Source organism: Macrobrachium rosenbergii, chromosome 18 (genome assembly GCF_040412425.1).
Source record: "Macrobrachium rosenbergii isolate ZJJX-2024 chromosome 18, ASM4041242v1, whole genome shotgun sequence".
Lineage (NCBI taxonomy): Eukaryota > Metazoa > Arthropoda > Malacostraca > Decapoda > Palaemonidae > Macrobrachium > Macrobrachium rosenbergii.
Window position 1 is genome coordinate 16,709,234 of NC_089758.1, and position 26,500 is coordinate 16,735,733.

At 34.4% G+C, this 26,500-nt stretch overlaps 1 protein-coding gene across 5 annotated transcripts in view; it reads left to right on the forward strand.

Moving 5' to 3' along the window:
* Positions 1–26,500, forward strand: part of LOC136848150 (kin of IRRE-like protein 3) — a 285,171-nt gene that overhangs the window by 204,769 nt on the left and 53,902 nt on the right. For all 5 annotated transcript variants that reach the window (XM_067120428.1, XM_067120429.1, XM_067120424.1 and 2 more), the window contains 2 exons: positions 14,319–14,446; positions 18,105–18,285. In XM_067120428.1, the coding sequence (XP_066976529.1) occupies positions 18,114–18,285 (172 nt within the window). In that variant the 5' untranslated portion in view covers positions 14,319–14,446; positions 18,105–18,113. The remainder of the gene's footprint in view (positions 1–14,318; positions 14,447–18,104; positions 18,286–26,500) is intronic.

Below are 26,500 nucleotides of genomic sequence, written 5' to 3' on the forward strand. Positions count from 1 at the left end.
GAATACGCAAAATTATGAATATAACCAGCCATAAGTCGAGGCACATGCAGGTCTGTAAATGATGATGAGTTGATGATCAGCCAGCGTACTATAATTAATCAGTCGTTCAGTTCTTTAAACTTCACATGATTACCTCGACCTTGTTCCTTTTGTATCTGAACTTGGTTACACTCGGTATGGATAAGGACATTAAAACATTTTTATCCATAATACTTTCCTTCTTTATGGCGTGACACCAGAGAATCAATCTCCCCATGGAGTGCAAGAAAACTAAAAACCAAATCCAAAAACTAAAGCCGAAAAAAAGACAAATTTTAGAACCAAAGAAGGGAAAGAATATATTAGACCAAAATTCTAACTCATTATATGCTAAGGTCTTGCATTGTCTTTGAATGGTGTCGAACTTTTTAAATTGACTTTTAATTGATTCTCTTAACGTTTCGTTGGTATAAAAAGCCATTCATCGGCCATAATCTATTTCAACTTATATTGCAGTAGGCTAAAAATAAAAGAAACACAACAAATATGCTATTTCTTCCTTTGAAATTTAATCTACAGAGCCTGTAGGGGCAAAGAATACTTTTTCCTGTTTTGTTTTGGTGATGAAGAGGCCTAATACCCATAAACAAACATCCTGGCAGGAGATCAAACGCAACGGCTCATTACCATGCATTATGCAAGCCTGCATAATTTCCGCTTATATTTGAAAAACATCTTCATAACACTCGTGATACGGGAATGTCGCATGTCATTAATGTTTTACCGCTATGTTGTAACGCAGTTAAGAATGCGAAAATTATAAAGAAACAGTAAAGAGGATTTTCCTTCTGTTTAGAGCCCATGTGTGTTATTTATTCTTAAGGAATCAAATTACTTCCCAAATAACAATGGAATTGTCATCTCAGTACCATTACATAACAGTCAAACCTTGATTGCATGTAATTACTGGAGGCAAGTATATTTTAACTCAGGTGCCTGATAGCTTTTTTCCTTCCATATTCCCATACTATTTACATGTTGTTCCAGTATAAAAGCTCAACAATGGATCTTTTAGCAAATTAATTGAGCTCCAATGATGGATATGAGTGAAAAGTAATAGGGAATTCCCATGAGGTCCGACTGTAACTGAATTTTGAGGCTGCCTGGAACCGAAGGTTATATAACCTCAAAATCCCACTGATATTACTCCTTTTATAAATTGATCTATACAATTATATTATATATATATATATATATATATATATATATATATATATATATATATATATATATATATATACATACACACACACACATATGTATATATAAATTTATATATGTATATGTATGTGTATATGAATATATATATATATATATATATATATATATATATATATATATATATATATATATATATATATATATATATATATATATATATATATATATATATATATATATATATATATATATATACATACATACATATACACATACACACATACATGCACATACCCTGTGTAAGTAAATATGCAAATATTCACATCAACGTTACCTTTATTGCTACAGCGCGGAAATTTCCGAGTGAAAAATAGAATCGCTTTTATGAGAAAACGTTTCATCAACGTACAAAGTAACAAAATTCCTAAACACCTTTTTATCCGTAGAACTCGAAAAATTATGAACAAAATGTGAACATCAAAGTGGCTGAAAAGTCGTTGGAGAAAAACACCGAGTTACTAACTTTAATTTTTACCATCTAAACTAGAGACAAAGACGGGGGGAGCGAGTTTTATTAATAACATTCTTTAATTTTCCTCGCTCTGAATAAATAGACTCGTGATTTTCACATAATAGAATGTTAATAAAGACTGAAGCAAGGGCGGGATGCCATAACCCCTGTGTCACGGTTCACTTTGAATTCTGCCTTAATGATATTTCCCGTAATTCGAAAGGCCTTCCCCACTCGCTGATAGTCAGATTCAAAATTCGCCTCCAGTAGCAGGTCATTACTTCCGTGGTTCTAAGGAAGCGCTTAGTTTCACTTACTGTACAAATATGAAATAGTAATATCCTGATAAGAATGTTTATATGTATATATGCATACATACATACTGTACATACATGTGTAATATATATATATATATATATATATATATATATATATATATATATATATATATATATATATATATATATATATATATATATATATATATATATATATATATATAGATATTTAATATATATGTATTTATATGCATATGTATATATACATATATACATACATATATATATATATATATATATATATATATATATATATATATATATATATATATATATATATATATTATATACTGTATATAAATATATAATATATATATATATATATGTATATATATATATATATATATATACATTATATATATATATACTGTATTTAAATGTAATTATATATATATATATATATATATATATATATAAATAAACTTTCCCAGAATAGTTGCAAATAGAAAAGCTTGTATATAGGCATAATATTGAAATCATAGGACTAGCCATCTTTTGGTCTGTATGAAATGAAAATAGCATTCATACTCTGCCCGCCATGCATTCAGCCGTTCTGTGAGCCGTCAACTACACAAAGGAAACAGTTATCCTCCTGAGTACAAACTCTGATCAAGTTATAATCTGCCCGTCTCTGTGAGTTGTGTGCTGCGTCTGTTATCCTCTCGGCAAATTTCTGAGCCGTCAAGCACAGGAGAAAATGGTATCCTCTTCGAACTCAGACTTGAGGAAACTACTGCATAAGAATTTTAAGTTATTGTAATGATCCCATCTCGGAACTTAGGTGGGAGAGATCATAAATGAAAGATGAGAAGAAGAAGAAGAAGAAGAAGAAGAAGAAGAAGAAGAAGAAGAAGAAGAAGAAAGAAGAGGAGGAGGAGGTGGAGGAAGGAGAAGTGGAAGAAGAACAGGGCTAACTTTCTTTTCGGTTTTTGGAATTCGAGTTAGTTTTTTGTGCCGTTTTCCTTTCAGAAAGAAAGTTCTTTTAGTGGAATTATGCATGAAGAGTGAAAAAATAGAATACAGAAAAATGCAATGGATCTAGCAAAATCCCTAGGACTATAAGATGAATTGTTGCAGTAGTGTTAGTTGCGGGTTTTTTTTTTTATTATTACGTTAGCTATATCAAAATATTCAGATCGCCTGAAGGGACGAAATGGAATGAAAATAGGAAGAATAATGAAAGAAAAATAATGTCATTTCATTTGTTATTCCTATTCTTAGTTAACACTTTGGTGTTTGTCTTGTGTGTTTGTGTGTGTGTGTGTGTGTGCGTGCGCGCGCGCGAATTCGACAAAACTGGAAAATAACATGCCAATAGATAAGTCTGGGTTAAGGGAAAAAATTATCCCGCACTGAAAGAGAAAATGAAAGTATACACGAAGAAAACTCTCGTGACCAATAGTTCCGTTATTTCGCTTGACTAAAAAAAAAAAACTTTAAAAAAATAAAACTAAAATTCTGCAAACAACTACAAGACCCTGGGAGTAAAAAAAACAAAAAAACAGGGAAGGTCTGGATTCCGTTTTTCTCAGCTAAACAGAAAATAAAATAAAAGAAAAAGAAAGTGAAATCAATTTACCCCAGTCCTTGTATTAATTTCAGTCGTGAGTGAATTTCAGAGCAACAGGGATATTCCATCAGTTCGATTATATAAAAGAAGTATTTCAACGTCGAGCCTTTGCGAAAAATAAAGATCAAATCAGGATTTTCTGCCGTTTCGAATGGACTCTGCTTAGATTTATTGCCGCAGACCGAAAGTTAATCAAACAATGGGCTGGTTTTCATGAATCTGAAATCCGAGGTAATCATCTTTGCCCAGAGAGAGGAATTTATTTAATTAATTTTTAAAACATTACTGTCATATTAATTTCAGTTCATTGCCAGCTTAACAGGAAAATGACCATTGCTGTAATGAATATTAATTCGAGGTAATTTACTTCATACAAGCGGCGATTTCCTAATTTTTATTCCATTGAAATCTAAGTATCATAATCTATACACATCTGTTGCAAAAGTTTTCTTTTTTTAAGGAAGAGTTCACTTTGATCGGAGGAGAAGAGAACTTTCTCTCAAGATTAAGAATTCTCCTCAAAAATACTGTATCATTATTTTTTCTTGGCCTAAAATTCATTTTACCTCTGTTAACGAAATAAGACGGGGTCGTGAAAATCTGACCCGTGCAAACAAAACGCTTCTACGTATGTAAGCACCTTCCCTTGTTCCTCTCTTCTCTCTCTCTCTCTCTCTCTCTGAATATACATATATATATATATATATATATATATATATATATATATATATATGTGTGTGTGTGTGTGTGTGTGTGTGTGTGTGTGTGTGTGTGTGTGTGTGTGTGCAAGCAAGTATGTGTGTATATATATATATATATATATATATATATATATATATATATATATATATATATATATATAAAATATTTAATCGAAGTCTTCCAAGAATAACAGGAAACAGAAAAATTTATATACAATCTTAATTCCGAAATCGAAAGAACAGCTATCTATTGGCCTTCATAAAATGAAGGAAAGTATTCATAATTTGTCCGTATCTGTAGCATCTTAAATTGCCCGTCATCCATTCAGTCATCCTATGAGCCGTTAAATGCACAAAGGAAACAGTCATCCTCCTGAGTACAAACTATGATCAAGGTATAATCTGCCCGTCTCTGCGAGTCATGCAATACGTCTGTTATCTACTGGGCAAATTTCTCAGCCGTCAGTCACACGGAGGAATAGGGTTTCCTCCCGTACTCATACTTAAAGAGACTTATATCCTACGGCATAAGAAATCAAAGTTGGTTTAATGGTCCCGTCTCGGAACTTAGGAGGAAAAGAGATCACAAATGAAAGAAGGGGAGGAAGAAGAGGAGGAGGAAGAGTGAGAAGTGGAAGAGGAACAGGGCTAATTTTTTTAACGGTTTTTTGGAATTCGAGTTAGTTTTTTTACCCCGTTTTCCTTTCAGAAGGAAAGTTCTCTTTATGGAATTTTGCGTGAAGAGTGAAGGAAAATAGATATAAAGAAAAAATGACAGATATTGCAAAGACTATTGGAAGATTACCTTCCAGTGCACGATGAATTGTTGCAGTATTTTCAGTTGCCGTATTTTTATCATTATTTTAGATCATCAAAATAGTTGGATCGCTTGTGTGAAAGAAATAGAGCGAAAAAGAGAGTAATGATATGAAAATTGTGCTTTATTCCCCCTTGTGATTCTTGTTCTTAGTTAAGGACTTTGGTTTTTGTCTTTGTGTATGCGTGTGTGTGTGTGTGTGTGTGAGTTTTGTATGTGTGCGAAGTGAAAAACCTGCAACATAACCCATCACAAAATCTGCCCGAGATTTTAGAAAAAATGATTCTGCACCGAAAGGAAAAAAAAATGAAAATATCGCGAAGAAAACTTTCCTGGCCAATAGTTCCGTGATTTCGTCTGGATAAAAAAACCTCAAAAAAAAATGAAACTAAAATTCTGCAAACAACTACAAGACCCTGGAAAAAAAAAAAAAAAAATTCCCATGGAAGGTTTGGAATCCATTTTTCTCAACTAAACAAAAAATGAAAGAAGTGAAAGGAAAATTAAATCAGTTTACCCCAGTCCTTGTATTAATTTCAGTCGTGGGTGAATTTCAGAGCAATGGGGATATTCCATCAGTTCGATTATATAGAAGAATTATTTCAACGTCGAGCCTTTGCGAAAAATAAAGATCAAATCAGGATTTTCTGCCGTTTCGAATGGGCTCTGCTTAGATTTATTGCAGCAGACCGAAAGTTAATCAAACAATGGCCCTGGTTTTCATGAATCCGAAATCTGAGGTAATCATCTTTGCCCAGAGAGAGGAATTTATTTCATTCATGTTAAAAATTCTACTGTCAATTTTCTATACATTTATTGCTGGCATCAATGAACGCAATAGAAAAATTGCCATAGCTATAATGAATATTAATTTGAGGTAATATTCTTCATACAATCTGCTATTTTCTTTTTGTTTATTTTACTTTAAAAGCAGATTCTCCTGAGCTCTACACATCTGTTCCAACAGGTTTTTTTTTTTTTTTTTTTTAAAGGCAGGAGTTCATTGTAGTCGGCGGGGAAGTGGAATTTATCTTAGAGATAAGAATTCTTCTCAAAAATACTGTATCATTTTTCCTTTACCAAAAATTCATTTGACTTCCATGAACGAAAAACTACGGGATCGTAAAAAAAATGACCATTACAAACAAAACACGTCTGCAGATCTGCGCTCCACCCTCACTCTCTCTCTCTCTCTCTCTCTCTCTCTCTCTCTCTCTCTCTCTCTCTCTCTATATATATATATATATATATATATATATATATATATATATATATATATATATATATATATATATATATATATATATATATATATATATATATATATATATATATATATATATATATATATATATATATATATATATATATTATGTATATGTATGTGTGAGCGTGTGTGTGTTTGTTTTTGATTCTATACGTACTGTACCTATATAGTTTTTGATGGTATGGATGTGTGTGTACGTTGCTATTGTCCGTATGCGACTGTGGTTGAAAAGTCATTGATTTACTCAGGAATTATCAGGCACATTTTCATGATAATTTGAAAGCAAACTGCACCCTCTGCCCCTGCAAAAAAAGAAGGAAAAGTCTCGCCCATCATAGTTACACCAAGTTACAAACATCCTTATTTGCAAGCAGCACTTTTGCTCTCTCCTGCTTATTAGATAACACTGTGAAACTGCATTCTGTTTTTTGTTAGGAAGTGGCTGTAACACGCACTGCTGATATCGTGGTTGACAGAGGAGACTCTTCACTGAAATTTGTACGCACGTGTATTTCTAACTTGCTTTATTTTATTCATGGAATGTGCAATCGTTGGTTTTGTTGCTTTGTTAGTTAGCAAAATCATAAAAGGATATTGACGTTAATATAATTTTATTGACTGCCATAATACTGTAGTTGTAAATTCTTAAACAGACATTTCCCTTACTCTCTGCAGCTACAGTTCATCGACCAATCAGAAGCAAGATAGACTCTTGCCCAATATTGTCAGTGTGTATTTAAGTCAATCCCAAAAAAACAGATTATATTAACCAACTTTGAGGAACACGCGGCGGTTACTTCATGAAACCTTTAGGAATAAACGTTTATGTGATGGAAGTTGAAGCTGAACTTCAGCCAAACCATGACCTTATTGATTGACTGAGCTCTTGCTGTGCCTCCTGTCGATAAATCGTTGTTTGTAGGAAACATGGGAATCGACGATACTGATTATCTGACGTTACATGAATTACATTCGACCTCTATGTTTTGTTTTCACTGCGCTTGAGAACTAGTCATTATATTCTATGTTGCAAAAGAAAAAAAAAACGTGTACATGATTGATAATGCCTCTTACACTATAGACATGATATAAATAGTGCTGCATGTTTTGATTATCTTATCTTACCAGTGTCTTTCCTTTCTTTTTTATTTACTTGATGAATGTAGCCTCACAGAATTCCTCGAAATAGTAATTTTGACGTAAGCCATCGTCAGTAGGTTTTTTTTTTTTTGGGGGGGGGCCTCTATCTTTCAGAAGTCCCAGTGGGTTCTCATATTACGTTGCCGGAGAATCTTAATCATTCGTCCAGTTTTTCATAATGTCTACTTCAGCAGACAACTTCACCTATTACGTTTCATAATATTATATGCCTTTCACCTTCATACAACTCCTCATTGGACAAGTGGGTATCATTCTTGGCTAGCACTCTGCTTGGCCCGCGTTCGATTCTCCGACGGCCAATGAAGAATCAGAGAAATTGATTTCTGGTGATAGAAATTCATTTCTCGTTATAATGTTGTTCGGATTCCACAATAAACTGTAGGTCCCGTTGCTAGGTAACCAATTGGTTCTTAGCCACGTATAATACATGTAATCCTTCGGGCCAGCCCTAGGAGAGCTGTTAATCAGCTCAGTGGTCTGGTTAAACTAAGATATACTTAACTTTTTTTTACCTTCATAAGCAACCTTTTGCAGAATATTCTCATCGATATTGTGCTAAGGAGCAACGATGTCCCACTGTATTTTTTTAACAATTTATTTACCTCTCCCGTCAAAAATAACGGCAGTATTCAACTGTTAATACAATAGGATTATACTTATGATAAATGCAGTACGTTAAATTGCTCAGCATTTTTGTTTTCTAGATTTTGCGAGAGTTAAACGTAAGTTTCATTTATATGTGATTTTCACATATGGATTATAAATACACGGATGTATCTTACGCTTATAGAGGAGGACATTGCAAATTGTTGGATAGACTCCCAAATAGTGCCATGGGTGTTGAGGCCCAAATATTTATGAGTCTGAAATACTGCTTCCAGTGTAACGTACCATCGCCTTGAATCTCGATTTTTACACTTGTCTCAACTAGCGTTTTTATTTGTATATAACTGTGTTTTATTTAGTTTTTTATCTGTTTATTAGTCTTATTTCATGTGCTATGCATTTCTTTGATATAAATAGCATTCTCAATTAACCAGCAAATGGTCTTTTGGGTTCTTTCTCCTAAGTCTATACTCGTCTCCAATTTTAAGGGGCTTCAGTAAGAATTAGATCCGAAGTTGATAGGAAATGTGGAATTTAATAGGCAGTTGGGACTTATTATATTGAACAAAATTAACAACAATAACAACACCAATGATAAAAATAATAATATTGTACCCAAAAGAGTAAGAAAAACAACTAACACATAAGTGTGTGCCAAGAATATTTGCAGGTACTTGTGAAACAAATTCTTCAAGTATATTCAGATCACACTGCCCACTCCTTACTCAGCACCAGAGTATTCATCTGTGCTACAAATTTTGAATATCCAGGAACGTGAAGAAAGCCTGAAGAAAGATGCATTTACCTATTTGTTGATTTCCTTATATTTATTTGTTTTTCTTTCTGTTTTTGCATTGTTGTGAAACTGGATATTTTACTCTACTGTAGGAAGCTCCTCATGAAAGTTTTTTAATAATAATAATAATAATAATAATAATAATTTAGATATCTTGATTTAATTTGTGTAATCATGTTTAATAACATCAAACGCTGTTTCTGTTACTCCTCCCAACATGTATCATGGCCTCAATAAATAGTCTTTGGTATTAATCAACGCTAAATTTTGGTTTAATAGTTATCGTTTCGAAAAGGATTTAAGCAAATTAACGAATGTGGCGAATGGACAGTAAGTCATAATTAAGAAAGCTGCAGTGATTTCACTTTGAAAAATTAGTTATGAAACATCTCGTTGTTCTATCAAGGTAATACTTTTTAAAAAGCATTTATATTTCTTCTGAAAAATTAGTAATAAAATATCTTGTTCGGTCTAGGTAATACTTTTTAAAAAGCATTTATATTTCTTCTGAAAAATTAGTAATAAAATATCTTGTTCGGTCAAGGTAATACTTTTTAAAAAGCATTTATATTTCTTCTGAAAAATTAGTAATAGAATATCTTGTTCGGTCAAGGTAATACTTTTTAGAAAGTATTTATATTTCTTCCTCGCGAATTTGGTAACCACAGTATTCACTTTGCAAGGAAAGAATAATTAATTTTTTTGGTCATTAAGTGGAAGTGAACTTACAGTGAGTTCTTTTTTATCTAGTTAATGGAATGAACGATGAGGTTACGACATTCGTAGAATCACAGGGAAGCATGTTAATCTAAAAATTGCATACCAGTAGTTTCAAACGCAGTAGGATTAGGTTACCCATTGCTTTGGGTTTCACGTGGAAAAAAAAATGTAATAACGGCTTGCCTGGTCGAAGCGGAATGAAAAAAAAAATCCTCTTCAGTTTGGAGGGGGAAGGTCGGGAGAGAATCAGAGAATGGATAGAGAAAAATAAACACAACAGGGACTGAAAGTGTTGCCAACTTCATTCATATTTTTTTTATTCATACCTTTTTATTTGATGTAGTTTTCTGAGGGTTCTGTAGCTATAGAAGGACTCGCATGATATCGTCGAGCGGTTGTTTCACTTCGGTGTACGATACCAGGACCTAAGTTGCTAGTGGGATAACTACTGACTAATCCAGTTCCATAGACAATTCCAGAGCAAAACTGGAATAAATATTTACTCTAAAGGCTTTCGGTGAGACTTTGAAGAGAATGTTTATTAAAAATGCACGCACAGATGATTCCTGGCCACGCCGACTGACCTACTAAAACAAAGGACATTTAAATAAAAAGCTTTCGAGAGGGTTTGAGAATATTTTAAAATGAAGAAAAACCTTTATTAAAAACACGACCTCGATTTATTTATTTTTTTTTTTTTGCAGCTTTCTTCAAGCACTTCCTCCCTGTTTACTTCACTTCCACTCAGCACCATACAGTTTTCTCTTAGAAGTTAGTTCCGGTTACAAACAAAATATGGACTGATCTTTGCATTCTTGTAGATGAATCGCTGGAGCTTCAGGATTTCCGACTGGGTGCAAATGCTTTGTTTTTCCAGAAATGAATCACATTAGTTCTATTTTGTATTTTGAGGGTTTTACTGTACTCGTTTTTCTTTGCAATTTCTCTTTTGTTATTTATTATTCTCTTGTTTGTTTTTTTTTCGTACTGGATTGATTGGTAGTTCACTAATAATAATGTGGATATCTTGATTTCATTTAACTAAAAACGTTTAATAACCTGAAGGCCTGTTTTAATTACCCCTCCTCACGCTTATAATGACCTTAATAAACAGTCTTGGGTGATAAATAAGCACTAGATTTTATCATCACCGTTATCGTTTCGAAGATCACTTAAGTTTATTCGGCGCAATCGAGTTTTCTGTACAGCCGCTACAGCGTATAATCTAAGCCACCGAAAATAGATCTATCTTCTGGTGGTCTCGGTATAGTGCTGTATGAACCGCGGCCCAGAAACTTTAACCACTGCCCGGTGCTGGCCTGCCCTATATCGTTGCCAGAAGCACGATTATGGGCTGCAATTTGGTATGTTTGATGATTGGAGGATGGATGATCAACATGCCAATTTACAGCTCTTTAACCTCAGTAGTTTTTAAGATCTTTGGGCGGACAGAAAAAGTGCGAACAGAAAAAAAGTGCGTACAGAATAAGGTACATACGGACAGACAAAGCCGGCACAATAGTTTTCTTTTACAGAAAATTAAAAAGATCTAAGTATAAGCTCACTTTCACTTTCTGACAAAAAAAAATCGCTAATAATTCTTTGTAAAATGAATATTTGGTTACCAAATTCGTGAGGAAGAGGAAATGAAATAATACGTTTTGGAAAAGTATTACCCTCAAAGAACAACACGATATTTTATTACCAATGTATTAGTAGACTGGATCATGAGGTTACGACATTTTTTAAATAATTAAAGCATGTTAATCTAAAAATTAAATACCAGTAGTTTCAAATGTGATGGGATTAGGTTACCCATTGCGTTGGGTTTCGCGTAAAAAAATATGAAATAACGGTTTGCCTGGTCGAACTGAAATAAAAAAAAAAATTTTCTCTCCAGCTTGAAAGGGGCGGGGGCAGGTCAGGAAAGAATCATAGAATGGAAGAGAAAAAAATATACACAACAGGGACTGAAAGTATTGCCAACTCATTCATGTTTTTATTCATAGTTTTTTTTATTTGTTGTAGTTTTCTTGGTGTCCTGCATAACAGAAGAGGGTTCTGCAGCTAAAGAAGGCCAGAGTGGTTGTGTAGTTTTCCAGGACTTGCACAAGATTGCAGAACTTTGTTTCGCGTTAGTGTACAATGTCACGACCTCAGTTGCCAACAGAGCAAAATTAAAAGGAATATTTACAGTAAAAGCTTTTGATAAGATCGAGAGGAATGTTCGTTAAAAACGCACCTATATATACAAACACTTGACTCTTGGATACTCCGACTGATCGACAACTGCAAGACTAAAATGAAGGATTATAAATAAATAAGAATAAACCCTCGAAAATTTTTTTTATTGCAGCCTCCTTCGAGTACTCCCTCCTTGTAAACATTACTTCCATTCAATACCATAGTTCTTTACATGGTTTTGTTTCAGCTAAAACTGAAATAATGTGCAAATACATTTTTGTTGAGCAGTGTCACATACCTCATTGGTTCCATCTTAATTTTTTTTTCTATACAACTTCTTTTTTATAGTTTATTCTTCACTTCTGTATTAATTTTCCCGTTCTGAGCTGATAACCCTATTTGGGACCTCAGAGCTTTTCCAACTAGACCCGGAGGTTGGATAATAACAACAGTTTTCTTCAGAGTCGTCCAATTTAACTTTTCATCAACCGTACCTTGCTAAGGTTTTCACCTCGTTATAGAACAAATCCTGTTGGAGCCTTGAAATGTGACTGGTCTTTTTGTTAAACTAACTATGAAAAATGTTCGGAGACACGAAATCTCCTCCAGGCATGCACAATCAAACCCCCTCAAAGCTTTCTATTCCACGAAAGCTACCTTCCAATCTCTCGCAAACCCTAATTTTTATCGCCAGTCCCAAGGCCATTCTGTGGTCAAATTTCCGCAAGAATCAGTCCAAGACTTTTTGCGTAATGCTGCTGACAAAAGATAAAACCCAATGGCAAACAAACAACTCAAATCAAAATCATAACTTCTTGGGGAAGGTAATAATAACCTTGAGAGTACTGAAACCAACTATACCGGCTGCGTTCTGTTAACGTGTCCACGTAACCGAAAGCTGTCACTCTCAGATCTCAGAGATGGTTTCGAGGTAACTAGCTGATATCCGGACGGTTCTTGGCGGATGAATATCATTCCGAAATTCAGCCAAATTCTCGGGGCTTGGAGTGAGCTTAAACAATACTGTCTTTTATAATCATTGCGTATTTAATCTTATGTAAGTAATCAGGAGGGTTCTAAATATGTGCAAGCTCCTCCATCCTTTTAAAACTAAAAGAGAAATGTGAAATGATGCTAGCTGAGGAAAGTTCAAGATGGCTGGCTATTTCTGTCAGATGAACAAGCTGTCTAACAGATTTCAGGTCACCGTTTCAAAAAACACTATTAGTTCCTGCCTCTATCACTAACATTGTATTTAAAAATATCTTTCTAAGTAATCGTTGCTTCAAATCAAATACTGTTTTCTTTTATTTTCAGTTCAAGATTCCTCTCTCTTCGGAATAATTACTCCCCTTTCGAGTAATATTTGGTTTTTCTCTTTCCATCTGAAAAGGTCTTGGGGTCTGTGACCTTTGCGTCCCACACCTGAGACAAGAAAATGCATTCCTTGATAAAGATTACCGCGAATAAGTGCATATCATAACGCGCAGAACAAGTGCAATCTTTTTCCTTTAAAAACTCCAAAGAAATTCAAATTATCCTCATTACATGACGAAATGGGTTCGTTATGCGTCATGAAAAATAAACCCGTGGTATGTATTCATTGTTCTGCTATCTTTTTATCCATTTTTTCTGTTCTTTAACAGTTTTTGTTCCCTTTTTCTTAATTCATTTACTCACCTCTTCCATTATGCAAATCTTTGCTCCATTCATTATTTACCATTTTTTCTCCCTCTGCGTCATTTATTAGATCTCTATAAATAAATTACGTTCACCATTGTACTTCTTACTCATTCCGCTTCAACATAATTTGATATTCCTTTTCCCTGTAAAATTCTTCCTTCTATTTAATTTAATCTCTTTTTCCGTAACGCACATTTTGACATTTCTCTTTCTTTTGCTCAATTTGTCAATTCCTTCGTGACTACACTTTGCTGGATTCCTTCTGTTGCTAAATTACATTTATTACAAATTGAATCGCACTGCGAAGATTCGTTTCTGGGAAGTAGGAAGTAGCACAATATCGGTAGTAATTCCTTATATTTGGAGCACGATATTGCGACAGAAAAATAATCGCAAGATCATGAATCTCTCTCTCTCTCTCTCTCTCTCTCTCTCTCTCTCTCTCTCTCTCTCTCTCTCTCTCTCTCTCTCTCTCTCTCTCTCTCTCTCTCCTTTTTTTTTCTGGTGTGCTTGGCAGTTTAGGAAGGGAGGAATTATTAAGCTATTCCTACAGTAAAAAATCACTGATAGCCAAAGTGAATAATAATAATAATAATAATAATAATGATAATAATAATATGTTTAATAATCCAGGAATAAAATCAAGAATTAAACAGTTACTAAGCCTGAAACTACTTAAACAAAGAAACATTGAGTGAAAAAAAATTAAGCAATAAACGTAGATTCTAAACCTCAACTTACTATTCTCTTTCTTTTTATTCCAGTATGCCTAGCGATCCAGGAATGGAACCAGGAGCCTTCCAGAACAGAAGTGAACCCGGGCGGCAGCGCCGTCCTTATCTGCAAGATATACAATAAGCAAGGGACCTGCTCATGGCAGAAGGACGGGAAGGTGAGTCAACAGCTCCTCCTGACGTTTGATGTTCAGAGGCTCCCTTGCTCTTCACCGTCAGCCTGCCACGCAGGAGGAATTCTCGTAATGCTCTTTCGCCCGCTCCCGAAATGCTCCCGTTTCTCCCCACCAAACGCTCCACGTCTCTTCAAATGCTCCATTCCGGACGTTGAATGAGGGACGGTTGGTGTGCCCGTGTTAACTTCCAGTGAGCAGAATCAGCAACAGGAATGAAAGAGGAACGGTTTAGATCGCCGTTCAATCCTTGACGGTTTTGGGCCGAGTAAGAGCCCTCATGGCGGAATTAGATTTACTATATATATATATATATATATATATATATATATATATATATATATATATATATATATATATATATATATGTGTGTGTGTATATGTATATTTACATAAATATATGTATGTATGAAAGAATGCATAAACACACGCACACATACGATTAACCAACTCGAAACAAACTGTTAATGGAGCATGAGAGAGGGAAACCTCAAGAAATTAGCTGCCTAACAGTCCACCCAGTGATGATCAAAAGGCATAAGAACGGCATTCTACGAAGGCATTATTCATTCCCTGAGGCATAAGCAACGCTTTCAAAGAGAATACCAAAACCACTTTATCTGCGATGATGCTGAATACGAGGAATGATTAAGTAAAAGCGCCAGCTCTTGGTCTTATCGCAGAGTATGTTACGGATGCATTGAATGCTAAGAATTCTCGGTTTGCTTTGTGAATGGAAATGCTATAAGGTTATCAAGAGAGGAAACGTTTAGTGTTTTGTTAGAATTATCCTGATCAAAGCTCAAGATTCAGTTATGTAAACTGAGAAGGAAAAAAAAAGGAAGACTGTGGTTAAAGATTAAAGAATATAGCTCTTTAAGATGAAGAATATTTACAGAGAGAGAGAGAGAGAGCCGGAATAAGTTGGAAATGAATTTTATACATTTACATGGTTCATGTTTATTATTATTATTATTATTATTATTATTATTATTATTATTATTATTATTATTATTATTATTAAGAATTCCCAGTTTGCGTAGTAAATGGAAATAATATAAAGCAATTAAGAAAGGAGACATTTAATGTTTTGTTATAATTACCCTGATTAAAGCTCAAGCTGGTGTTATGAAAACTGAAAAGGGACGAAATAAGGAAAACTATGGTTAAACGTTGGCACAATAATGAAAAGTCCGGAAGTTTTCCACTTTAAATTAAAGAATATAACTTCAGGCTGAAGAATATTTACAGAGAGAGAGAGAGAGAGAGAGAGAGAGAGAGAGAGAGAGAGAGAGAGAGAGAGAGGCGGGGGGGGGGAGGCGAGGAGAGGTCAGGGGAGAATATTATGTATTAACATGGTCCATGTTCGTTTTTTGTCATTTTATTACTATTACTACTCGAAATAAACTCAATAGAACAATCAAAAACACGCACCTACTTCCTAAGCAGTCTCACAAAAAACAATATTCACTCGTCAAAAAAAACATGTATATATACAGTATATACATATACATATATATATTTATATATAATATATATATATATATATATATATATATATATATATATATATATATATATATATATATAAATGTGCAATCTCATCACTGGTGGGCATCCGCCATTTCCACAAATTTAGGAAAATGAAGATAAAATCTATTACGTCAATCTGCTGGGAAAATTTCGACAATATCTTAAATTTTTCAATTGCGGTTTTTGCTGCATAAAGTCGTAAATAAGGTTTACAGTTATATGCATAAGATTTAAGGAGCTATATATATATATATATATATATATATATATATATATATATATATATATATATATATATATATATATATATATGTATATGTATATGTATATATATATATATATATATATATATATATATATATATATATATATATATATATGAAAAAGGGAATACATGAATATTTGATTTCACTTAACTATTTTATTAATAATAATGGTACTACTACTACTACAACTACTAGTACCATTATTATTATTATTATTATTATTATTATTATTATTATTACATAAAATATTTTCTTTTGGGAACATTATTTTACTTTCCCGTGACACTTATGCTCATTTAATCCAGTCACATCATTATCTACAATAACTGTAGTTAGATTTCTTATGTTTTTTGCGTTACAATTATAGTTGAGTAATAACTGTTAATAATTTCAGTCACTTCAACAAATAAATACACCGATTAACGCTAATTTGTCATTAATGACCTGGATAAAAATGGTTGTACAAATCATGGATACATAGAGTTAAAAGCCTTTGAGTTGATCAGTAATTTATCAGTCAAAAAGAGCTTTAGACTTTTGTCGAATAATTTTTATTTTATGAACATTTAATACACTTGGCTCCCTGGATATCGAATAGATTACTTTTGTATCCATATCAGTGTATTACATATGTTTCACCTATAACGTTGTTTCTAACCTACATAAAAAAGATTTATCGAGAATTTCCAAAGTATGAAAATATGTTTCTCTTTCACTGCGTTCTTTTTATGACTAGAGAATTATTAATAGCTGACAGATAGTATTCACCACTGGCTATTATTTTTAGGCAACGTCACAAGACAAATTATCCGAGATGCAGTCTTTCTTTTGAAAATGATTAACCCATTTTGTAGTTAGAGCTAATATTTTGGGTACATTTAAAAAAAAAATATCATAACTTGCATAATTCATACACTGAATCGACAGACACATTTCCTCGTGCACCAATTCAGCCAATCGTTATTCAACTCAGATCTAAGAGCGAGCAAATCCAATTATTGTTTTGACCTCATAATGTGCATCAGATCTCGCTCGTAATACGTACGTAGATTCTGTAACATTTTTAATCCTCTTTTCCAAAACAATCATGTACGCTATAATTTGCTCGAGGAAGGCGAGGGAAATGGTAAGAATAATATACACGGTAAGAATAATATACACGGTCATTTTCCCGAATAAGTTCTAAGGAATGCGGGAGAAAATTAACACGCGGGCTCTCATTTTCCCAACAAAACCTTTGGGATTGCTGTATGAATATTAGATATACTTAATTTCAAGATCAAGCCCCAGAGACTGCCTGTGAAGTAAAAGTAAGATAATGTCAGTTTGCATAAGAATTTCCTTTAATACCCAACACCTTTTGTCCCTAAATTTCTTCTTCCTTACCCCAGGAGTAAAATGCTCTTTTTTGTACTTCCATATAAAGTAGGAAACTGTTTAAAAATAATATAAAATGTTAATTTCAAGTTAAGCGCCAAAACCTACTTGTGAAATACTAGTAAGAAACTCATTGTCAATAGCCATGAGAATTTCCCATAGCGCCCACACCAGATCTCCCTAAATTTCTTCTTCCTTAGCCTAATGGTAAAAAGCTTTTTGTTATTTCCCTTATAAAGCACGGAACTGTTTAAAAACAAGATAAATGTCAATTTCAAGAATAAGTTAAAAACAAGATAAATGTCAATTTCAAGAATAAGCCCCCCCAGAGACCGCCTGTGAAACGATATCAACATAACTCTGTGTCAATTTCCAATATATGTTCCCTTAGCACCCAACATCAGATCTCTCTAAGATTCTTCTTCTTGAACCCAGCAGTAAAATGCTCTTGTTATTTTCCGTTTAAGCCCCAGGGGATGTTCGTCGGCAAGTACGAATGGAGCGGCGACCGGATGGCCGGCGACTGTTCCATCAGGATATCGGACGCCAGCGAAGTCGACGACGGCGACTGGGAATGCCAAGTGACAGCCTCTGCCTTCACAGCCCAGGATGCCTTGACGTCCAGGATAGCGCAGCTCATCGTCAGGGGTAAGGGCTCCTGTAGTGTTCTGTCCTGGAATTTGAGAGGGTAGCTCTGTTTGCCCGCGGAAGAAAGATGCCCTTTCATTGTTCTAAATTGGCAAGATTAAGGAATTTCTAATAATGGGTCTGTTTACCGTTAAAGGTAAGAGAGCCATTTTTTCTTCTTATTTAGCTAAATCTAGGGGTTTGTGTTAACGGTTCTGTTTAACTTCAAAGGTATGATACTCTTTCATTCTTCTGATTTAACTAAATCTAGGAGTTTGGATTCATGGTTTTGTTTCCCGTCAAAGGTAAGATAGCTATTCATTCTTCCAATTGAGCAGAATCAAGGTATTGGTATTAATGATTCTGTTTAATGTTAAAGGTAAGATACCAGCTCGTTCTTCTAATTTATCCAAATCAAGGAATCTGTAATAATGATCTGTGTACCGTCAGAGGTCACATACCCTTTCCTCAATGCAATTAGGAAAATCAAGGAATTTGTAATGATGGTTCTGTTCACTGTCAAAGGTAAGTTGGTCACTCTTTGTACTGTTATATCAACTGACTTTGTTGTCATTTCAAGTTTTACCGTAAAATATTTTCATTCGTTGATGAGCATTTGCTTTCGCAACCCATGGGAAAATAATAATTAATGACGTCAGTTGAGCCACTGTGGGCACCAAAAGAGTTGGAAGATCCAGAAATGATGAGATGAGAACTACGAAAAGGGATACTGGAGATCAGTGGAGACTTGTGGAAGATAAAGCACAGGAGAGCGATAGGTAGAGAAATACAGAGACCCTTTCATCACACAGAGTTAGAGGCTAGGATGATAATGATGATTACGTTGATAATGCTGATGATGATGATGATAATGTGCATTTGATCGTTTTTAAACTTACAACTCTTCCTCTGATTTTCCTTGTTTAATTTGTTAAATTTTGTACTAATATCCTGGCACAGATGCAGATGGCAGCGTTGTTCATTATTCATCAATGATCATTATTCACTAGATTGACGTCAAAGCAAAAATCAACGTTTTACTGAAAGTTTCATTCGTTATCTATCAAGACTTCACTTACTGTATTTCGTACCAGTAGCCCGTCTTAGTTCATTGACAGATAATACATTATACATCATCTTCCCTTGTTCTTGGCTTGCCAAAGGCTTTATTGATGACCAAGTTTATTGACATGAGTCATGTTCTATTGCTTTCCATTATTCTGTACATGGTGAATTTTGCATTGATATCTAACGTACCGTAAGATATAATTTCTACATTCTTTCGTGTTTATATATTCATTTATACTCACCTCTCTCTCTTAAAAAAAGAGAGTAGTGAATTCTTTAATGATCTTCGATGTTTTCCGTTCACTGAATTTTTCATTGGCTGCCACGCATGCCGTGATGAATAAGACCTAGAGAGGATGCCTGCTTTGTGTAGTCTTATCTGATTCTTGGTGTACTCGTTTTTATCTTCCCTCTCACACTCGGGAAAGAATCGTTACCATTTTCTATCAATAATTTAACACCTCAAAGTCGAATGGCAGTGAAGTCTGGACATCGTCATAGTTGGTATTACAAGTTCTAACCTTTACCTCCTATTGAGTTATTATTTACTTTACAAGAATAATGTGAAAGAAGAACTTCCTTGGTGACACTTTTATTACTTCTGAAAAGAGGTTTTATCTTTTGTTCGGTTCGTTTGCCAGATTACGACATAGTGTTCAAAAACTATCAAAGGCGGGCCTCGTAAGGAAACTGCTGAATTTGGGCGTACGTGGAGTGTGGCCGGGTTTGGGTGGGGTTGCCATTTATGGCCTGGGGTTTATTGCTTAGCCTTAGAGGAGGTTTGCGGTCCCCTAATTCTCTTGGTGGGAATGTAATGGGGTTACCCCTTCAATATTTTTTTCAAGATTATTTGTCATTCCTGAAAAAGATACCCAGAAAAAATGTATGTAGGAACATATATACCCTATGATTCCTGGAAAAAGGGATCTCCGCAATATGACTACCTTGTGGTTTTTTCAGCATTGCAAGGAGCATTCAGTTAATAAAAAAATTATTATACCAAAATCCTACCTCGACTTCAGTCTTTACTGCTCTGCTAGTCACACGTACTAAGAAAGTATTCATCCATAGACACTTCATTTTAAAATCTTTCGTCATTTGGAAAAAAATTAAGTAAAAAATGCGCCGAAGTCTCTTCGGCGCAATCGAGTTTTCAGTACACCATACAATGCTGTATGAAACTCTCAGCCGCGGCCCATGAAACTTTCAACCACAGCCCGGTGGTGGCCTATGTTGTTGGCACCTATACCGGTGCCAGACACACGATTATGGCTAACTTCAACCTAAATAAAATAAAAACTACTGAGGCTACAAGGCTGCAATTTGGTATGTTTGATGATTGGAGGGTGGATGATCAACTTACCAACTTGCAACCCTCTAACCTCAGTAGTTTTTAAGATCTGTGGGCGGACAGAAAAAGTGCGGACGGACTAACAAAGCCGGCACAATAGTTTTTTTTTTTTTTTTTTTTTTTTTTTTTTTCAGAAAACTAAAGACGTGTGTCTGCCGTGCTTGACTTGATCCACCAAACCTGGAGCAGTAGACCATTACTTGTCTACTGTGGTCAGTTACAGGTGGAATACTAGGAGAATCAAATGTGCTCTTCTATCTCCCCTGTGCAGTAAGAATTTTACCCCACTGCTTCTTCAGCGGCCCACGGTTCAGATCCTCATGAAGGAGGTTATAGTTGAACATGTTCTAAAGCAAAATTGCTTGGTTTAATACACATAGTAAGGCTCTCAGTTTTTTGAAATTACATTTCGTAGACACTATAGGACTAAGCTCACATTTCTGCAAACACATAACCTTTGAAAATGTACAGAAATAACACGTTTGCGATGCATAAACAGTGAGAACTGAAAAAAAAGAGGGGGTGAATGATACATCCTTGGTGACCTCATCATCGTTTGAGCAACGAACTTATATCCTTATTTCAGTGCTTTTCATATAGTCTGCATGATTCTTACTGACTTTAAGGTTTATATCTGCCACTGTCACAAACGGACGCCTCAAAAGAGAATTTGAATAAAGGTAATCACTGAAAGTTGAAAGCTGTATGTTCGTTGTAGCAAGGCAAACCACGACGAAATGTGCAGAGTAGAGGCCTTGATGAATTGCAAAAAATATTAATATAACTGTTTTTGGCAACAGCTGCGGTGTTAATGGAGGAAGGTGCATAAAAGTCATAGATATTCACACAGGACTTTCTGAAGTTTCTTACAAAATAATTTCATTATTATTATTATTATTATTACTATTATTATTATTATTATTATTATTATTATTATTATTGGTACGAGCTTGTTGGCGCTTAGTACGCGTGCTGGAACCCGTGGCTGCTGTCTCCCTTACTCTCCTGATCCCCTACCTAGCCTGCACCCACTCGGGGCGGACAAACAGGTTTGCGGGAGGAGGGTAGATGTCTCCCATACCCTCCCGTTCCCCTACTTACCCCGCCTCACCCGGGGCAGACAAACCGTTTTGCAAGGAGTCATGTCTACCATACTGCCAACCGGAGAAGACAAAAAAGATCTGATCCTCTCGGATTTCGTTATTATTATTATTATTATTATTATTATTATTATTATTATTATTATTATTATTATTATTATTATTATTATTTAAAGCAGTAGCAGTCATTGTTACTTTAAACACAGTCGTAAGGGTCTTTTTGTTATTTCCACAAAAGAGAAGTATCGGTTACAGTATTGCCACTCACCAAAATTCGTTGGCACTCACGCGTGACGTCATCGTAAAAAAAAAGGGAATAATAGTTTCGAAGCGAAATTACCAGAAATGTTAAACCGAGTCAAACTTACTGATTCAACTGTCACCCGAGTTACTATTATTTCTCTCACGTCAGTTTCACGTTGGGCTTCGTTGCAACATTCGGCATTGCGCCAAACGGGAGATAAACATGAAATCCAGCCGTTGACTTCGGTACATTGCATCGGAAGTAAAATGAATAGTGACCGTTTGCCTCCTATTATATTTAATTCTGGATCATTATTGTGATGCTAGGTTATGTTGTGCAGTGCCCGGATCAACTCGTGAAGTTTTGTAATGCGAGAATATGTATACATTTTGCAGTTTGTTGGGTAACAGTATGGAATCATATGCCAGCCTTGCTCATAAAAGCATAAGCATGAGCCGACACAAATATAAATATATAAATATATATATATGTATATATACATATACATATATATATGTATATATATATATATCTATACATATATATGTATGTATATATAATTTATTTATATATATATTTATATTTGTCTTGGCTCATGCTTGTTCTTTTATGAGCAAGTTTGGTGTGTGTATATATATATATATATATATATATATATATATATATATATATATATATATATATATATATATATATATATATATATATATATATATATATATATATACATACACATAATGTGTGTGTTTGATATTTCATGTATCAGTAGCTGCGTAGTTGAGAAACTCTGTTCCTATGTATGTGTGTTTAATATTTATGTTAGTTTAAACTCTACCAATGTTTACTCATGTGTAGATTTTATTTGGTAAGCTTAATGGTAATATACGATTATGAACAACCAAATCATCTTGAAGTACAACAACGTACACATTGCATGTGTGCACGCACATTTGTTCTTTTCTAACATTATGCTGTTTCTCCTAACAGGGAGTGACTGAGAATAAGGAGCCGAGGGTTGGGGGTGGGTCTTTAATCCCTTTCACATTCACACTGAAACTGTTGAGTTAAGGATGAACCAACATTAGCCTCCTTTCCTATATTACTTGTACATCTTCTGTCCAAACATTTCCAGGTCTCTGCATCCTCCCACATCCCCCTAGGGAGGCAGTGCCATCAGCGCACCTCACGCGTTGCGCTGTAGGCGTTCCTTAAGGTTCTTTGCAGCGCCCCTTCGGCCCCTAACTGCGACCTCTGCCATTCCTTTTACTGTACCTCTGTTCATATTCTTTCTTCCATTTTACATAACAGCCTCTCTTAACAATTGTTTCATAGTGCAAGTGCGAGGGGTTCCTCTGTTACACCCAAAGACCTTGGTTGCACCGTTAAAACCTTGTTACTCTCGATTTTACTTTCAACTCTGAATGACCTCTCAGGTTCCAGCGCTTGGCCGTTGGCCTAAATTTCATATTCCTTTCCATTCCATCCTTCCATGTGATAAAGTGTGACGGATCTTGAGGTTTTCAAGAGTGTGGTCGTTGTGTAGATGAGAAGGAAAGTAACAAAGGAGAAAGGACGATGTATGTTGAATGGGCTGGGGAAGAATATATATATATATATATATATATATATATATATATATATATATATATATATATATATATATATATATATATATATATATATATATATATGGGTATTAAAGCCATTGCGGATGGGTGAAAGACTACTGATGCTTGTTTATGAGAACTGTATTAGTAATATGAAGCATGGTAGAAGCATAAGCAATGCAAATGAGCACAAGAATGAAAAAGAATAAGAGTGAGAGAGTGTTATTCTCTCGCTTCTCAGCACATCATTCCGATGAGTGTTGCTAATACCGTTCCCTGTCCCACGGACGTTCAGTTGGATTATATGCCAACAGCCAGTGGCATTCCTCAGAGGTCAGTGACCAGACTCAATGTTGATTGATGCTGCCAATACCAGTAACACGTTTCCTGAACTAATCGTTATCCGTAGTTTAATCAGCGAAGTTAAAAAACGATGGGTTTGGTCAGCAACTGGATGGGCGACCATCATGAAATTCCAGAGGCCTTCGGCACATAAGCCCCCCTGTGCATCGTTATAGGAGGATGTGAGGCTAGCAGCTTCACCCTAAAATACTTTCGAATACTAAAATTATATTACTTTTCGGAGTCAAAAGTTGCCAGAGGAAGAAGTGTTTTCGATAAAAATCTTTTAATATATACATATATATACTGTGTATATATATACATATATACAGTATATATGTATATATATATATATATATATATATATATATATATATATATATATATATATATATATATATATATATATATACACACACACATAATATATTTATGTATGTTCATATATCTATATCTATATCTATCTATCTATATCTATCTATATATATATATATATATATATATATATATATATATATATATATATATATATATATATATATATATCAGTACTTTAATCATGAAAATTATTCCAGCTAGAAATGATTTTTCATGATTAATTCCATTATTCCTACGAACAAAAACTCCAACCGCTCATCGTATGAATATTTCATAGAATGAGCCATCCCTTGTGGGAGATTTATTTCTGTAATTCGAGAACTTTAGCATAAATTATCACTAAACAGAATATCTCTGTCAAATGGTGATAAAATATCTCATCAGTGCACGTGAATGGTTGCCAGTTCGAAATTCAAGTTCAAACAATGGGAGAATTTCGGGTCTTTGTTGAGCACCCATAGGAATTGCCACTTTTTTTTTATGTCGACAAATACCAATGCATATCATTAAAGCTTTCGGACGTTTCCAAATATTTTATATGTATTGATGGTAGGATTTAATGTCACAGCATGTACCCAAATTAGGATAAAAATTTTCAATGTTTTATCATAGAAATCGGTGATATCATTTAGGAAATGAATAAAAAGAGTATTTATGATAAAATTTTGAATGGTGTGGTCATCTGACAAATTGATAAAAAGCATATCAGAATAGAATATCACATACAGTAATTATACATCAGCCAATAAGGATAAAGTCAGCGATCAAATCAATGTCTTTAATCCTAATGGTCCATTTTAAATCATTTTCAATTTCTACTTTGCATTTAAATTCGGTACTATACAGAGCAGCTGGCTGTATTTTTAAGTTAAGTATACCTTAGTTTAACCAGACCACTTAGCTGATGAACAGCTCTCCTAGGGCTGGCCCGAAGGATTAGATTTATTTTACGTGGCTTAGAACCAACTGGTTACCTAGCAACGGGACCTACAGCTTATTGTGGAATCCGAACCACATTATGACGAGAAATAAATTTCTATCACCAGAAATAAATTCCACTAATTCTTCATTGGCCGGTCGGAAAATCGAACGCTGGGCCAACAGCGTGCTAGCCGAGAGCTCTACCCACCCCTCCAATGAAGAACTTGCTGGTTGTGTTGACCGAACGATAAGCTATAAATCGTTGTAAATCATGATTACTGTATTTAGCATAATATATCCCACTGTATTTCGAAATATCATGTTTCAGGAAAGCAAAATTATTTCTCTCTAAAAATACCGCAGAGCTTGATCAATATATAACTGTAGTTGTACACGCATGAAACCTGCGTGACTCTGATAAGAGATATCATGTCGTTACTCTCACAAATGAAAAGTCACGTAACGTGACACATGTCCAGCTGATTACCTACCCATTGGAATTATGTTGCCAATCGTACAGTCTTGGAAACTGCTTCATATAAGCTATTAATAATGCCGTAATGAGGGGTAATAAAGGCCCATTAAAGTCTAAGAAATACTGAAGTCATGAGGACAAGGCATTATAGGAATAACCGCCAATTGATTTGTATTCAAGTTTGTAAGTGAAAATGAAATTCCCTTCTCCCTGGCCCCAAAAAAATTCATGTGGTCTCTGTTAAACGACGTGTGAGATTAATAATTTGGTGGTTAGTCAGCTGTAATGGGTTGCAGTCATGGCAGATTAAGCGTTGGGCAAACAATCTCATTCTGAACTGACTTCTGGGAGTTAGAAAGTTAACACACTCCAGGGGGGGTAAGAGTATGATGTCAAGATATAAGTGTGCTCACATATTAGGTGTCTGGTTATTGTTTAGTTTTCATTTATTTGCCACTGAGTACGAATATTTTTGTAACTTAGGAGATGTGAAAGGAAAGCGGAAGGAAAAGATTTAACAGAGTATGCTCTCTCTCTCTCTCTCTCTCTCTCTCTCTCTCTCTCTCTCTCTCTCTCTCATCACTTTAGTTATTAAAATATTTGTACCCAGTGGCATATATATATATATATATATATATATATATATATATATATATATATATATATATATATATATATATATATATATATATATATATATATAAAAGACAAAATCCACGAAGGGTTTTGTCTTTATTCATATATTCGTCT